Here is a 16,237-nt window from a genome sequence, read left to right on the forward strand (position 1 = left end):
ACATGATTCCATCAATTATGGCAAGCGGTCCATGTTCTCACCAAAGCCACAGATCTTCAAACTACCACCCCCATGTTTGACATTCAGTATGAAGTTTTTTTTCTGAAATATTGTGTTAGTTTTGAGCCAGATTTAGGGATTACATTTAGATTAAGGGACACAAATCTTTCTAAATGTTCTACTTTTGTCTCATCAGTCAGAATATTTTCCCAAACATCTTGAGAAACATCAAGGTGTTTTTTTTTGGCAAATCTGAGATGGACCTCAGGGTTCAGTGGTGGTTTCAGCCTTTGACTCTCCCTTTCCTGCCATTTTTCCCCAGTCTGGTTGTTGAATCAGGAACACTGACCTGGTAGGCCTTGGTAGGCCAGCCACTCCTGAGAAGGTTCACCACTGTTGCATCTCTATATGTGGCTAATGGTTTTCACTGTGGTTCACTGGAGTACTAAAATGTTGTAAATGGCTTTATAACCCTTTCCAGACTGATGGATGTCAATGACTGTGATTCACACTGTGTAAATTGAGGCATGATGTGCTGATTTTAGAGCTCTTTTAGTGTACTTCATGTTGTCTGACAGGCTCTATTTAAGTGATGTACTAATCCTAGAGATCTGGCACTAATCAGGCCTGTTTGTGGCTAATGAAATGGTTTGGATAGTTTCTTTTCCCAAATCATCATTTGAAACCCAACAAATACTTTCTCACAGCACTGTATTCCCTTTTAATTTGAAACATTTCTTAAAATGTCCTAAACAACTACTTTGTTCAGTTTTGTGTCATATGAAAGCTGCTTTATGTTTACAATTGTTTTACACCTGACTTAGTATGGCAGAAGATCTTAGGATGCCTAGTGGGGCTCATGTGACGTCAGCATTACGCACAGCAAAACTGAGACAACTGACTCAAGCAAAAACAGAACAGTGTATCAAATCTCCCTAATTCTTAGCCTACTGTGAGAAGACCCCACACAAGTCAAGTTAAAAAACAAAACCCTCTCTCCGATGTCTGATTAGATGCTCCATGTAACTATATCGTCTCCCTCTTCCTCTGTCTTAGTGCGGATGGGGTCTACGAGGTGTCCTTCTACTCCAACGCGGTGGTGTCCTACGATGGCAGCATCTTCTGGTTGCCGCCGGCGATCTATAAGTCAGCCTGCAAGATCGAGGTTAAGCACTTCCCTTTTGACCAGCAGAACTGCACGCTGAGATTTCGTTCCTGGACCTATGACCGCACAGAAATAGATCTCGTGCTTCGTGCAGACGTGGCCAGCATGGATGACTTCACGCCCAGCGGAGAGTGGGACATCATTGCCCTGCCAGGTCGACGGAATGAGAACCCAGCTGACCCCACCTACGTGGACATCACATATGACTTCATCATTCGTAGGAAGCCGCTGTTTTATACCATCAACCTCATCATACCCTGTGTGCTCATCACTTCACTGGCCATCCTGGTCTTTTACCTGCCATCAGACTGTGGAGAGAAGATGACGCTGTGCATCTCGGTGCTGCTGGCTCTCACTGTATTCCTGCTGCTGATCTCCAAGATCGTCCCACCAACTTCACTGGACGTCCCTCTGGTGGGGAAGTACCTGATGTTCACCATGGTTCTGGTCACCTTCTCCATCGTCACCAGCGTGTGCGTGCTCAACGTGCACCATCGCTCGCCCACCACGCACACCATGCCGCCCTGGGTGAAGCTGGTGTTCCTCAACAAGCTCCCCGCCCTGCTCTTCATGCGCCAGCCCCGCAACAGCTGCGAGCGCCAGCGGCTGCGCCAGAGAAGGAGAGCGCAGGAGCAGAAGGAGTGCGGGCGTAGCGGGGAGCCGGGGGCCCTGATGGTCGGTCTCGGGCTTGGTGGTGGTAGTGGGAATGGAGGGGGGACCTCCTCATCTGTTTTTGGGAAAGATGACGGGGACCCTTGCACGTGCTACGTGAACCGAGCGACTGTTAAGCAGTTCGGAGGTGAACTGGTGGGTGCTGGAGGGGGATCAATGGACGGTTTAAACAGAGTGAGGGAAGGCCGGGAGGGTGGTTCTGGAAACCTGCCGAGGGGGAAGCAGGCAGCTGGAGGTCCTGCTTTGACTCAGGCCTTGTTGGCGCAAGCCTGTCCAGGGTTTGACGAGGCCGTGGAAGGAGTACGCTTCATTGCCAACCACATGAAGGGCGAGGACGACGATCAGAGTGTAAGTATTCTATTTTCACAGTGAGCACCATTATTACAACAAAGGCTTTTCCACATCCTGATGAATACTTTTGAACTCAAACGATATTTTTTAATTTTTAATTATTATTTAGCGTGATTATTATTAGTTAAACTGATTCTTTTAGTCCAATTGAAGTGTTATTGTGATATTGTGATTCTGAGAATAGACAGTATTTTCATAATATATTCCTCTGTTTTCTTTGATGAGCTTTGCAGTTTACCATTCAAAAATTTACAGTCACAATGACTGTAAATTTTCATGTCAAATAGTCTTTCTATTTTTCTTCTAATTGTATATAATTATTTTTATAATTAAAAAAAAACTGTAATATTACACAATGTAATTATAATAATTATAAACTGTAGCATTCGTGTTCAGGGTTGTCTATTATCAGCCCATGCCTTATCAATATCATTTTACTATATTCAACAATTTTATTTAAAAAATGAACAGAAGAATCCTAGATTTTAGATTTAATCAAAACCTGTATCAGGTGCTACTGAAGGTAAATCTTTCATTTCATCATTTGTTGAAATGAATAAAAGTGAAATGAAAGTCTGCAGATGATGATTTTCACCACATAATTTTTTGTTTAGCTTTAAAAGCATGTAACTTCACTGTTTTTCTTGCCTCCTATGTAAGCTGATTTTCTGATAAATGTAATGGTGCCACAGAAATTTACTCCAGCCAACTGCCTTGCCAACACATTGCCTGTGATGATAGTTTTTACCAAGGCTGTCAGCTTGCCTGTGTGTTAGTCTGATTTAATTCCTCGTGTCTGTGTGTGGATCAGCTTGGCAGTGAGTCATCGTCTTTTATCCAAATACATTACTAGCCATTATTGTTTCCTACGCAACTCAGATGAATAACATATCATGTTATGCAGCTGCACAGCTCCGCCATTTAATTCTGCCTTCTGAAATGCACGGGCTGGTTAAACAGACCAGCAGCAGAGCAGACAGATCTGATGATGTAGCCATAGCCCAGCGACTATCCAGCGCAGTATGTAATTATAGCAGCAGCATGACGTGTGCATAAAGAAGTGGAAATAAGCTGAAGCGCTGAGGTGGAGGAGTGGGGTGTAGTTTTTTTTTGCAGCTTTTTACCTGGAAACATAGAAAAGGACACATTAGTTTACAATCATCACTGTAGCTTGTAGACTGAGTTAAAATCCTTACTCTCCTAGTAGGGTGCGTAGTTTTTCAGCTTCCCTTCCCCCCTTCGCCTTTCCTCCCTCGTCTGTTCCCCTCCTCAAGTTATCATCACAGGGTTCAAATGTCAGCGCCCTCTTTGTGTCCTCCATCTTGTGGGCCTCTTACGTTCCTCTTCTCCTCGACTCATGTTGGACCTCATCAGAGCTGTGTGCCAGAAAAAAGTCTCCCCTCACATTAACCGCTCACCTCCATTAACCCTCCACCTAACTACAGGAAGGGAGATGGATAGACGGAGAGAAAATAGCATTTTTTATGGACGGATACTAGTTGAGTGAGTCTTTTTCATATTTATGGAATACAAAGAACACATAGTTTGCATCTAACTGACCTAAAGTGGCTTTTAAAAAGCCTTGTAGGATTCAACTCATTCTGTTGAATGTATCATATGCTGATATTGCATTGAACATACAGAAGAGCTGCTTAATACACCTTTTTCTTATTGATACTGCTTATATCGTTTCTGAAGACTCACAATTGAGCAGGCACAGAGGTAATCTAAACTGGCAGGAGCGCATTATTTAAAGAAACAGCCAATAGGTCCATGGTAACTCTACAGGATCTGCAGAGATCAACAGCTCCAGTGGGAGAATCTATGGACATAACCACAAGTCATACAAATCTGTCTTTTATGGAAGAGTGGCAAGATTTAAGTCATTGTTTAGAAACTAAAAAGTCCCATTCCCAGTTTCCCACAAGCCATGAAAGGGTCATGGCAAACCTGTGGAAGAAATTAGTCCTAAAGTGACCTTTTGGCCTTGCAAAACAGTATATGTGGAGAAAACCTAACACTGCACACCACCCTGAATGCACTATTTCCACGGTGAAACACGGTAATGGCAGTATAGGGATATATTATTTCCCAATAGAATATATATATATAGCATAGGGATGTATAGTGATGCATTTCTTTAGTAGGGACAGAGAAGCCAGTCAGAACTGGGAAGACTGGTGCTTATTGAGGAAGAAAACCTGCTAGACTGTGGAAGACAAGAGGTTTACTTTCTAGCAGGACAGCAACCCTAAACTTACAGCTAGAGCTACAATGGAGTGGTTTAGATCAAAGTATTTTCATGTGTTAGCATGGCCTAGTCCAGACCTCAATCCAATCTGAATGAGCCTGAGCTATTTTACTAAGGACAATGTGGAAAACCTTTACTCTCTTGATGAGCAAAGCTGGTAGAGACATACCACAAAAGACTTGCAGCTGTAATTGTAGCAAAGGGTTCTACAAAGTACTGATTCATGAAGCGTAATACAAAGCATGGCCCAGTCAAAGTCCAAGTCCACACTTTAGATTTTTAACTGTAAAGAAATTTGAAAACCCTGTATAATTTCCATTGCATCTCACAGTTATGCATGCTGGTTCAATCTATCAAATAAAATCCTAACATAGTAAAGTCTATGTTGTAATGTGACAAAATGTGAAAAAGTTCACGGCTTATAAATACTTTTGCAATTATAATTTCCAATTTACATTTTAGAAAGTCAAACATTTCTTCTGGCTTTTGCCAAAGGCTGTTGAGCTGCATGTCACGTTATGATCCTGTGCTTAAAGCAAGCAGATAAGCCCAAGCAGGATTTCAGTGGGAAGAAACATAATAGAAGCGGTTTAAGAGAAGGAAAAAAGTCAAAAAGAAAAGAACAAAGTCAGTTTCTGCTGAGTGTAAAGGTCACAGAGATAAAAATGGAACGCTTATGTAATGGATCAAATTACAATGCGGCAGGTTTATATAGAAGTTGAAGGTATGAAAAATATGTAAGAAAAAGGACGCAGATCTTGTCAAGTTGTCACTTTGCAAGGTTCCTGCAAAGTCTACAAAAGTCACATTTAATTACAGTATTTTTCTGATCTGGGTGTAGAATGGAAAGTAGCCGGTATGGAAAAAGAAAATAGTGAGTATGGAGAACTATGTATAACTGTGTAAATGTTCTGTCCTCCCTCACTATATCCTTTCTTTTCATTCTTTCTTTATTTTTTCTTTCCTTGTGTCATTTCCTTTCTTCCATGTGTACTTCTTATCATCGATGTGTTCTCTCTTCTTTCCAACCCTCCTTCCTCTATTGTTTCTTTACCTCCCTCCATTCTTGTCTGTCTATCTATCTATCTATCTATCTATCTATCTATCTATCTATCTATCTATCTATCTATCTATCTATCTATCTATCTATCTATCTATCTATCTATCTATCTATCTATCTATCTATCTATCTATCTATCTATCTATCTATCTATCTATCTATCTATCTATCTATCTATCTATCTATCTATCTATCTATCTATCTATCTATCTATCTATCTATCTATCTATCTATCTATCTATCTATCTATCTATCTATCTATCTATCTATCTATCTATCTATCTATCTATCTATCTATAACAGAAATATCTACCATAAACTTAGAGTGAACTTTAATATGTTATATTTTAAAATGAAAATAAAATTCCTGAAAACCTGAAAGTACAGCACATGATGCTCCACATAAGCAACACATTTATCTTCTCTTGTGTACGCTGCTGACTTTTATCTTTCTGGTTGCCCCATCCCTCACACCCTTTTTATGCTCCCTCCCCCTTCCCACTTGATCCACAGGTGAGCGAGGACTGGAAGTACGTTGCTATGGTGATCGACCGTCTCTTTCTCTGGATCTTTGTGTTTGTTTGCGTGTTCGGCACGTTGGGCATGTTCATGCAGCCCCTCTTCCTGAATTACACAGCAAAAACCATCAACACACCAGGCTGATTGTTCCTCTACCTGTAAACACAACTATAGACAGTTCCCCGACCAGTCAGCACAGAAGGACAAATACAGGAGGTGTCTGTGTGGGTGTGTGTGTGTGTGTGTGTGTGTGTGTGTGTGTTTGTACTTTGGGGCGGTTGGGGATCTGAGTTTTATCGTGTCTATGGAACTGGAATCAAAACTGCTACTGAACAGCTATCCGGTCCATTAAATTTATAATAACATTTTTGGAACAAACAACCAATTTTCAATGAGGATAAATGAAAATACAGTGAAACTCTTGTCCTGCATTTTTTGTTGTTGTTGGAGAATTAAAACAGACTGACCTCCCCTCTCTGGTGTAAAGATCCTCCCTTGCTTCCATCCTCAGCCTTTCAGGGAGTGAGGACGCCTGGATTTTCTCCTTGATGCACCCAGCCAAATGACACGAGACAACAGAAATGACTATGATAATGTTGACTCATATTAAGCATCAGAGAGGGAAGGAAGGTTCATTCAGCTGCTTGTATTTTTTTTTTTTGCCAAGAAATTCACTATGTCGGTGAACTGATTCAGTATATTTTATCATAGCATAGCAGCTTCCCACAAGCATATAGCATTGATTAAAAATTAATATCAGTTCATGCAAACGTTTGTTGCTGTTCGAGAGGCTAGGTGTGTTGTATGATTGTATAGATATAAAAGGAATGCGATTTCAACTGTACTGCACAGCCTGTGTCCTGCACATCAATACCATATGTGTAAGAGCTGCAGATTAAAAGGAAATATAAAGAGGATGCTTACCCTAAAGGAAAACAAGGCAGCAATATTACTGAAAAGTCATGCATGGTCAGTTTTTTTTTTTTTGCTTAAAATTGCTGTAGCAACAGAACAGTATATGTGCTGGACACTGGAATGTGATTTTTTTTTAACCAGATGGAGTACTGGGTTAGGAGTAGGTAAAGGTCAGTAGTTGGAACAGTTACATTATAAATCAATCCCAAAGAGACTTTGGGATAAATGTGAATTAACATGGTTACATGGCTGTTTACTTTTTGTCATTGCTCTAACCACAAGACTAAAGCAGTGTCTTGCATATACCGCTTTGCTTTCGGTTCTCCTCTTTAGAGATGCACCAAAAATAAAACAAAACGTCTGGTGATCTGATTTAGTCAAACCAGCTTCCAGATAAGACATAATTCTCTGTTCAGTGCAGGCAGCATATTTGGAAAACTCAAAGTTACCTATATATTGCACATTGTGAGGCATTTAAATTTAAAATCAGAGGAAGAACAGGTATGTGAGAAGGTTTTTAGAGTAGGCAGGGTTGTCCATGACATCACGAGAAGGTTCATTTAGGCTGTGAGAGAGAGCAAGACTTTGAGCAGATGACAGGAAGACTGAATATATTGCAGCAAAGTTCCTTTGCTTAATTTTTTTGATCCTTCAACCTGTTATAGAACATGTGTGATTTGGCAATGTTGAAATCCTTTAGGATCTATATTCTCTAGGGAATACAGGCAGACCCTACTGTTTCTGTAATGCTAAGTGTGCTAACCACTACTTTAAGACACTTAATAGTTTAAAATGACATTTATTCATTTTGTTATTGTTTTTAAATTAGTTAAAATAGTAAAAGCTTGTTGGTGACACATCTAGTCATTTTGTACCTCTCTGCTGTAGATCTGATCCTCTTGGGTTCTTGGTCCGGTGAACAATGCAATGTCCAAAAAAGTACTTGCCTTTCATACATCAATTCATTTATTAGTCCACAATGTTACAAGAAGATCTATTTCAGGTTCACCTTCATACACTATTGCTGTTCAGACCTGGCTACCTAAATACAAATTTCTGTGCCCCAGCGGCATCTTAGGAATAAAATTAGAAAATAAATCCTTTCATTGCCATTCTTTTATCCTTTAATAGTACAACTCCTATAGAGAAATCAGAAGCGAATCATTTTGATATTGGTAACTCAGAGCTTTTGAAAAGTCGGATATTAGAACGGCCACAAAAGTCTGACTGGTGCATCTTTAATCCTCTTGCTCAAAGCCTGAATGTGTAAATGTGCATACCCTTCTGTACTTTCACATCTGAGAATTACAGCATAAAGAATGTGTGTCTTCCCACCATGTGTTCAATTAGTCCCTCCCAACCTATCGCCCTACACAATCCCTTCCTTTGGTCTTTCAAACTCACAAATGTCTGGAAGTTAGTCCATTAAACAATAGTAGTAATCACATGCCCATGAATGCAATGTTTTCATTTACAGCATTTTTGTTTCCAGAATGTTCCCAGGGTCTTTGACACCCACTGAAGATGCAAAAGGACCTTTGCAATCACATGTGCAATTAAAATCTTACAAAATAAAGAAGGAGCTCAAGAGGATCAACTGTAAAGTTGTGGTAGATGGAAAAAAGGCAAACAAAATTAGTGGAAAGATGAAAAAAAAGTGGGACTAGAAAAGAGAAAAGACTCACAGTGTTTCACTATAAGGGAAAAGGACACCTAAAAACTGCTATTCTGTCACTGTCATTGTCATTGTCAGCGAGTTTCTCCAGCTTTTTACAGTCATGTGGCCAAGTCTGCAGCTTCACTCGCTGGGAGCTGTCTCCCTCTCTGCCTCTCGAGGATGGAATTACCCGTGGGGATCCCTGGCAGATCTCAAACAAGTGTGAAAGGCCTTTCAGAGACCCGTAAATACTGTTGGCTGCATGGCTCTGCACAGAGAAAGTGCTCCTGGCTACTCTGTTTGCTCTATTCGACCTTCATGCTCTCCTTCCTTTTTTGACTCACTTCCTCTCTGATGATTATGCTCCACCATCCTTCACCTTCCCCCTTTCCTGACTCTGAAATCTGCTCACCTTAACCCCTCCAATAAAGGTTGTAGGTTCAGATTAATCATGTCTGTGTGTCTTGTTTTATTCCTTCTCTTTTTCACATATACACAAAAGCTTTACTGTGTTGCTAATCAGTCCACTTCAGTTTTCTATCTTTTTTACACCACAGGATAAGAAAATAAACATTGTTGGCTTTCTAATGTGGAATCTTGCTGCATCCTTTTTGCAAACACAGGCGTATTTTGGGAATCTTTTAAATAATCCTGGGTGGTTGGGGTTTATTGTTCTCAATTATCTGCTGTAGAAACGGAAATTTAGTTTATCGCATACACATATAGAAAAAGCCAAATCTCAGCTTGATTAGGGTATTTGTTTTGATGTAATTGTTATATGGTTTTAAATTTAACAGCATTTATTTACCTCAATTAACACACTTTAATTCCTGTAAAGCCATTATTTGGATGGAATCATACTTTTCAAACATAAAGCAATGAATTTTTGTGGCGTGACGGAATCTCTCTACCTCGACTCTCCTGTAGGGATCCCACAAGGCTCCATTCTTGGACTAGTTTTGTTTACACTTCATAATATTGTTATATCATGACCAGTTTACCAGATGTCAGCACAAATATTGATGTCCAGATGCAAATAGACAACACTGATTTTTATGCACGCAAACAAATTCTAGAAAGGTGTTTTAACTCACATCAGCTCTTATTCAGGCAAATGTCTAGTATTATTCTTAGGGTAAAGAGCTTGGTGAGATCAAATGCTCCTACCTTGACTGCCCTAACGGGGCCCACGAGGCTAAATAACTGGACTGGTTTTGTTTACACTTTATATTACTAATTTACCAGATGTCTTCACAACTGCTGATGTCCATATGTATACAGATGACTGTGTGATTTCTAGGCATGTAAAAATTGTCCAAGAAGCATATTTGATTCTTAAAACTGCTCTGAATCTAGGACAGGATTGCATTTTATTAACTGGAAACAATGAGTATGATGGTTTTTTTTTTTAAAAAGCTGACATTACATTGCAATTCAAACTCACTCTAAGGGGTGAGGAGCTTGGTGGGATCAATTTCCCCTACCTTGACTGCCCCAAACACACTTATTCTTTATAAATATGTTTAGTTGATATTGTGCACGTGTATTTTTTTACACTTTTCATCTCGTTTGTACTTAGTTTTTTTTTAGTTTGAGGTGCTGTTTATTTGTCTGTTGGTAGAGTGCCTTGCAAAATTATTCAAAGCCCTACACCTTTTATGGGCTTTTACCGTATGTAAGACCGACTCAAATTAGTGCATAATTGTGATGTGGAACGACAATTTAACATGGGTTTCAAAGATTTTTACAAATAAAAACCTGAAAGTGTGAATGTATATTCAGGTTTTTTAGTATAATACCTCTAACTAAAATACAGTGCAAGCAACTACCTTCAGAAGTCAGCTAGTTAATAAATGGAGTCAGCCATTGTGTATTTAATTTCAGTATAAATCCAGCTGTTCTGTGAAGCCCTCAGAGGTTTGTTAGATGATATTTGTGAACAAACAGTATCATTAAGACCAAGGAACACAGCAGGCAGGTCATGGATACAACTGTGAAGCTTAAAGCAGGATTAGGTTGCAAAATAGAAAGAGTAAGGAGCAACTCCAAACCTACCTTGACCATGTCCTCAACCTGAAGTGGCAGGACAGGCAAAGAGAAGATTAATAATCTGGCCTTTATGTAAGACTGGCAAGAAGAAAGCCATTCAAGTCCCATTTAAAGTTTACCATAAGCCATACAGGAGCAACACAGCAAATACAGAAAACAATGCTCTTATCTGATGGGAATTGCATTTTTTTTTTTTTTTGCCAACACACAAAATGTTGTGTGTGGGGGAAAACTAACACATCAAATTACTCTTAACTCACCATCCACATGGTTAAACATGGCGGTGGCAGCATTATGCTGTGGGGACAGGATAATGCTGAGCAGAGACAGCAGAGACAGTGAATTTGGTTAGACCCACTAGAAAGATGGATGAAGCTAAATTCAGAGCTGTCTTATGAAAAACCTGTAGGTTTACCTTCCTGCCCTAAACATACAGCCAGCGCTAAAATGGATTTTAGATTAAATTATAATCAAGAGTTAGGATGCCCCTATTAATGTTCAGACCTAAACCCAATTGAGAATCTATGGCAAGAGTTTAAAATTTATGTTTATAGATGCATTCCATCATTTCTAACTGAGCTTCGGCTATTTTGCAAAGCATAGGCAAAAATTTTAATAAATGCGCAAAACTGGCTCTGACGAAACCCCAGAAGACCTGCAGCTGCAATTTTTCTTCCACTTCACTATTATGCACTACTTTCTGTTAGTCTGTAACATAAAATCCCAATAAGATACACTGCAATTTGTGGTTGTACAAACATGTAGTAAAGAGTCAAATGATGTGAATGCCTTTTTTAAGGCACTGTATAATGTATTTTTAATTTTATTTCTATTTTAGCGTCGTATCATATCTTATCAACCTGCAAAGGGCTGCAGAATAAAATTAGACTATGGATAAAATATGGCACATTCACAGGGAATAACTATGTTCATTACTGTGCACTGGCTCTTTTAAAAAAATAAATAAACATGTGAACCCTATACCATTTTATTAAAGCTAACCCCCAAACCACAGCAAGTTACTGTTAACTAATGATTAACTTTAATGATTGACTTCTTGTTGACATTCTTGTATGGCAACAGAAACCTGCAACTTGAATCTATGGAAACGCCAGTTTGAGCACTGTAACTCACAATGTTGCTTTTTGACAAACCAGAGGCTAAGGCTGCCCCCTAGTGTCCATAGTTTGTTTTCCTTTTGTTTTGTGCTGTAAGTAAACACAGTCGACAAAGTATGGTTTGAATTAATGTTTATTCTTTTCAGGGAAAGAAACCTTTTTGTTTGAAGGTGTATCAAAAAGTATTTCAAGAAATTGAATTGTGGGTAATGAAATGAGAAATAATCATCACGTTGTAATAACACAGTTATAAAGAGACATTAAAGAGTGAATAAACAAACAAGCCACTATTACAATTCAGGCCAGTATGCTTTTAGGTATTTTTGCACTTCAGTTTCATGACAGTATCTCTATTACCATTTCCTCACTGGAACGCAGGGGTTTTGTGCTTGCAAGAGGGGATTTCTTTAAGCCAAGTAGGTGTTCACTTCTTCTCTGGCTTATCATTGTATTCCAGGAAGAAGTCGTTACAGGCTACGGTCAGAGCTCCGACCAAGATGACGAACTCAGTGAAATCTACCTCTCCATCATTGTTTGAATCCAAGTCTTTCATGACCTTATCCACAGCTTCTTTGTCTTGGGCATTCTGCATTTGCGAGAAAACAAATATGTACAAAGCTAAAATATACTTGTGTGTGTGGCGTTATGTGCTTTCTTACCCCCAGATAGGTGCCGAGCTCCGTAGTGAGCAACTCTTTGAGTTCAGCCCTGCTCAGCGTATATTTGTCCCCCTCGTTTCCAGAATATTTGTGAAATGTCTGGATCATCAGCTGCATAGCATTCTCCAGGGTGGAGGCATTCTCTGACTTGGGCAAAGACATTCTGGGAAGGAACACAGGTGAATGGGTTAGAGATACAGCATAACAGTCTGTGAGAACCTGTGCCTGCAGATGGTGCTCTCTCAGTTTTAGAAAAATTAATACCAGCTAAAACCTCTGTCTGCAATCTTTAATTTGAAGTCCCAGAAATAAATAGGGCAAAATCATGGAAAAGTAAAGAAGTATAATCACTAAGAAAGCTAAACTGCTACCTGCCAAGTAGAAAACGTCCGAAAAATTAGGTCTGTTTTGATTCCCCCTTCTGATAAAGTTTTACCACATATAAAACCAATCTTCAATTAGTTTGCTGCTATGCTAGTGTTTGGACCTCTAAGAGTTGGCCGTTGAACATGCGAGCCAGCTGATATGGGTGAAATGAAACTCTAAGCTGGTCAAACAACGAAAGGAAGAGATGTACTCAGAGGCAACCTGATCTGCCTTTTACTTTAGCTGAAAACAGTGGAGACGGGTGTAAGGTCTTGCCCTTCTCCAAACTGCATCACCTATAACCTGTGAGAGACATTTCCAACTACTGCGTCAGTGTTTTGCTTTTCAATGCATTGTTTTCTGGAAAAAATGAATAAGCAGTGTCAACAATTAATAAAAAAGCATTTTTGGCACCTCCTGACTCACTTCTGTCAGTATTAAGTTGAGGATTGGAGGCATTTTAGTAAACTGATGGAAGCTCTTTCTGCCTTTGTATTTTGCTGTGCACCAAAGCAAAAACAATGTATCAGATGCATAAGTTGCATCTCTAAAAGTAAGCTTTCAGTCATAGCAAGGGAGATGTCTAAGATGCCAGGATCCTCTGTGTCTTTGGTTCCTACCTGAGTGGAGATGAAGCTCTGCCTTGACGATGAGCTGCAGATAGAGGAGGCGATAGCGGCTGATAGGGAGGCTCTGGACGACAGCGCCTTAAATACAACCCCTTTACTCCACCCAAATCACCTCTCTCCCTCCTTCCACCTGTTCTCCCATCCCGTCTTCTCCTCACTGACTTCTCTGTTTACCTGTCGGACACCTGTCAGGGGCACATGTACTCAAAGGTCCACCTGCTGCTCGTAGCAGAGCTACTTGGAGATTATCTTTTCACAGAAAACACTGAAAGATGCATCTTAGTAACTTCATTATAAAGGTTATTAGTTTCAGCTCTTAAACAAATACTCATATTGTATAGACTCAATAAATCGAGAATTTGTTTTATTTACAGCTAATGAAACCCCAAAATGCAGTTTCTCATTATATATGAATGTTACATAAGACCAATAAAAAAAAACATTATTAAGGCCTAAACTATCACAAGGAAGACTGCCGACTTGACAGTTTTTCACCAGACAGCAGCCCACGCTAAAGAAGCTGGCTGTTCACAGTGTGCTTTATGCAAGTATATTTATGGAAAGTTGAGTGGAAGGGAAAAGTACTTGACAGAATACTGTAGCAAAGCCATTCAAGAGTTTAGGAAATTCATAAGGCATGGACTGCTGATGGCTACAAATGTTGCATTCCTTCTGTTACGTTATTCCTGAACCAGAGATGACATTAGAGCCGTCTTAGCTAAGCTGAGGTAAAAAAGGACTGGACTGTTGCACAGTGGTACAAAATATTTTTTCAGGCACAAAATCAATGTTGGTTGAGGTCCAGTGGGAACGTTCCACAGTCAATGATAATTTGAGGTGCCATGTCATCTTCTAGTGTTGGTCTACTGTGTTTTATCAAACCAAAATCTAGGCAGTTTTCTACCAGGACATTTTAGAGCACATCATGCTTCCCTCTGCTGACAAACTTTATGGAGATGCTGATTTATTTTCCACCAGACCCGACAATGCAGACTAGCTGAAGAAACCACCAAAGCAACCTGGACTTCCTTAACACCTCAGCAGAGCAGTAGACTTTACCTACACCTGCGGTGTACCATAAAGGTACACCGCATTGATGCAGTAAGAAATTCAAAAAGAGCCTGAGTTACTGGGCGCATATGGTGTTCAGTACATGGGCATACTTTTTAACAGGTTAACATTTCTGTTAAAAATCTCTTTTGATCTGTCATAGGTAATATTCTAATTTTCAGAGAAATTGTTTTTTAATTAGCTGTAAACATTGAGCTAGTAAAAAAAATCATTAAATTTTGCAGAGAAATCCTCATATAAAACCTTCACACAAAGCAAGGACTTGCACATATGAACACTTTAGTAAACACATTCATGCCCCAAACTCCAAGTTGCTTTATGTTTGGGCAAATAGCATGAAAACAAAAGCGTAACCACTGTCACTTTTGAAGGGGAACAGAAACAGTCTTCAAATAGTCCACTGAAGGCACATTTCAGCAGGAACAGAAACATGCTCTAAATGGTTCATGTCATGAATCCACCTCGGTTTGAAGCAGTGCGTTGAAGATAGCTAACGGCTTAAAATATGTTTATATGCATGCAAGATCTCAAATCTGAGAGTAAACTATATAACCGTTAATGTTGAGGCGTTTTCATTTTAAAAAGCCGTGAAATTTATCTGTGTGCAATATTGATAAGAGCATCTTCTTGTTTATGCACCTTTGCAGCAGTATATTGTGTCAGTGAGTGGGGTAGCACAGTGTGAGTTCACGCTCCTGCGCACCATATATGTGGATAGTGTTGCAGAGACACAGGATGGTGGACAAAGGGAACCATACTGTGTGTCAGGATCTGGTTGCAGCAGTTCATGCAGTCGGACTCGTCAGGGAATTCATGGCTATATTTAGCAAGTGCAGCAGGTAAGGAGAGAGGAAGAAAGGTAGCTTTGCATCAAACAATGTGGAGAGAAACGACAGTGCATAAAGCTCCCTCCATGTTTATAAGCACCCCTGGTAAAGATGCATGAAAAGCCTAAAAACATCAATCCTTTATTGCAGCATTATCTCACTGAAATGTTTAGAAAAAAAAATCCAATCTCTAAGTTGTGAGTGAAAATGTCTAGTGTTAGTAAACTATGACTTCCTGTTTGTCTGTGGCATAAATATGGCATGACACAAGGGGCTATATTTATTATTCACTCTTTGAGATGAGAAAGACAAGAGCACATGCCATTCAGTTAAGGCAGATATATGTCAATATAAATAATGCCTGGTTCACATGGCAAGATTTTTAAAACTCTCTGTTGATTTTTAAAACTTAAGAGAGACCACACGTGATGATTTTTTAAGAAATCGTAGACATAACAGGTTTGGTCCTATAGTGTGTGGTGTCCATCCACACGGCAAGCAAAACACACCACACACGAACAGATTTCACTCGCAAACATTCAAATGTCAGATGGGAAATCTCACCAAACCCTCTCAAGATGAAACGTGAGTTCAGAGAAATTCCTCGTTTGTCCTCGGGGAACACCCCACACTGTAGGATAATGGGCCAAAACAATCCATAATGTTGAACATCCCCAATTTGAGGGGGGAGCAGTCCCGATGTTCTTACAAGCTGACCAGATCACTCTTAACACACCACACACAACAAGAATATTTCATAAGATTATCTTAAGAGTCCTCACGATGATTGGGGCAAAACTTGGCATAAAAATCCTGCCGTGTGAACCAGGCATAAGTCATATAATGGCTGCAAGAGAAAAGCTACTAAACTCACTCTGATCTATGGTTAGAGAAAAGGTTTTAAACAAAAGACAAAGTTTACAAGACA

At 39.7% G+C, this 16,237-nt stretch overlaps 2 protein-coding genes across 2 annotated transcripts in view; one reads left to right on the plus strand and one right to left on the minus strand.

The window, feature by feature from the left end:
* The window catches only part of chrnb2 (cholinergic receptor, nicotinic, beta 2), a 37,896-nt gene extending 28,857 nt beyond the window's left edge, over positions 1 to 9,039 (plus strand). The window contains exons 5-6 of the mRNA XM_047362087.1: positions 1,057 to 2,185; positions 6,013 to 9,039. Of these exons, the coding sequence (XP_047218043.1) occupies positions 1,057 to 2,185; positions 6,013 to 6,162 (1,279 nt within the window). The 3' untranslated portion in view covers positions 6,163 to 9,039. The remainder of the gene's footprint in view (positions 1 to 1,056; positions 2,186 to 6,012) is intronic.
* Positions 9,040 to 11,872: 2,833 nt separating this feature from the next.
* Positions 11,873 to 13,550, minus strand: s100t (S100 calcium binding protein T). The gene is made up of 3 exons (XM_047356861.1): positions 13,403 to 13,550; positions 12,417 to 12,579; positions 11,873 to 12,343 (listed from the first exon to the last, which is right to left on the minus strand). The coding sequence occupies exons 2-3, from the start codon at positions 12,576 to 12,578 to the stop codon at positions 12,182 to 12,184; spliced, it is 324 nt and encodes a 107-aa protein (XP_047212817.1). The 5' UTR covers position 12,579; positions 13,403 to 13,550; the 3' UTR covers positions 11,873 to 12,181.
* Positions 13,551 to 16,237: the final 2,687 nt, after the last annotated feature.

Source organism: Girardinichthys multiradiatus, chromosome 3 (assembly GCF_021462225.1).
Source record: "Girardinichthys multiradiatus isolate DD_20200921_A chromosome 3, DD_fGirMul_XY1, whole genome shotgun sequence".
Classification (NCBI taxonomy): Eukaryota; Metazoa; Chordata; class Actinopteri; order Cyprinodontiformes; family Goodeidae; genus Girardinichthys; species Girardinichthys multiradiatus.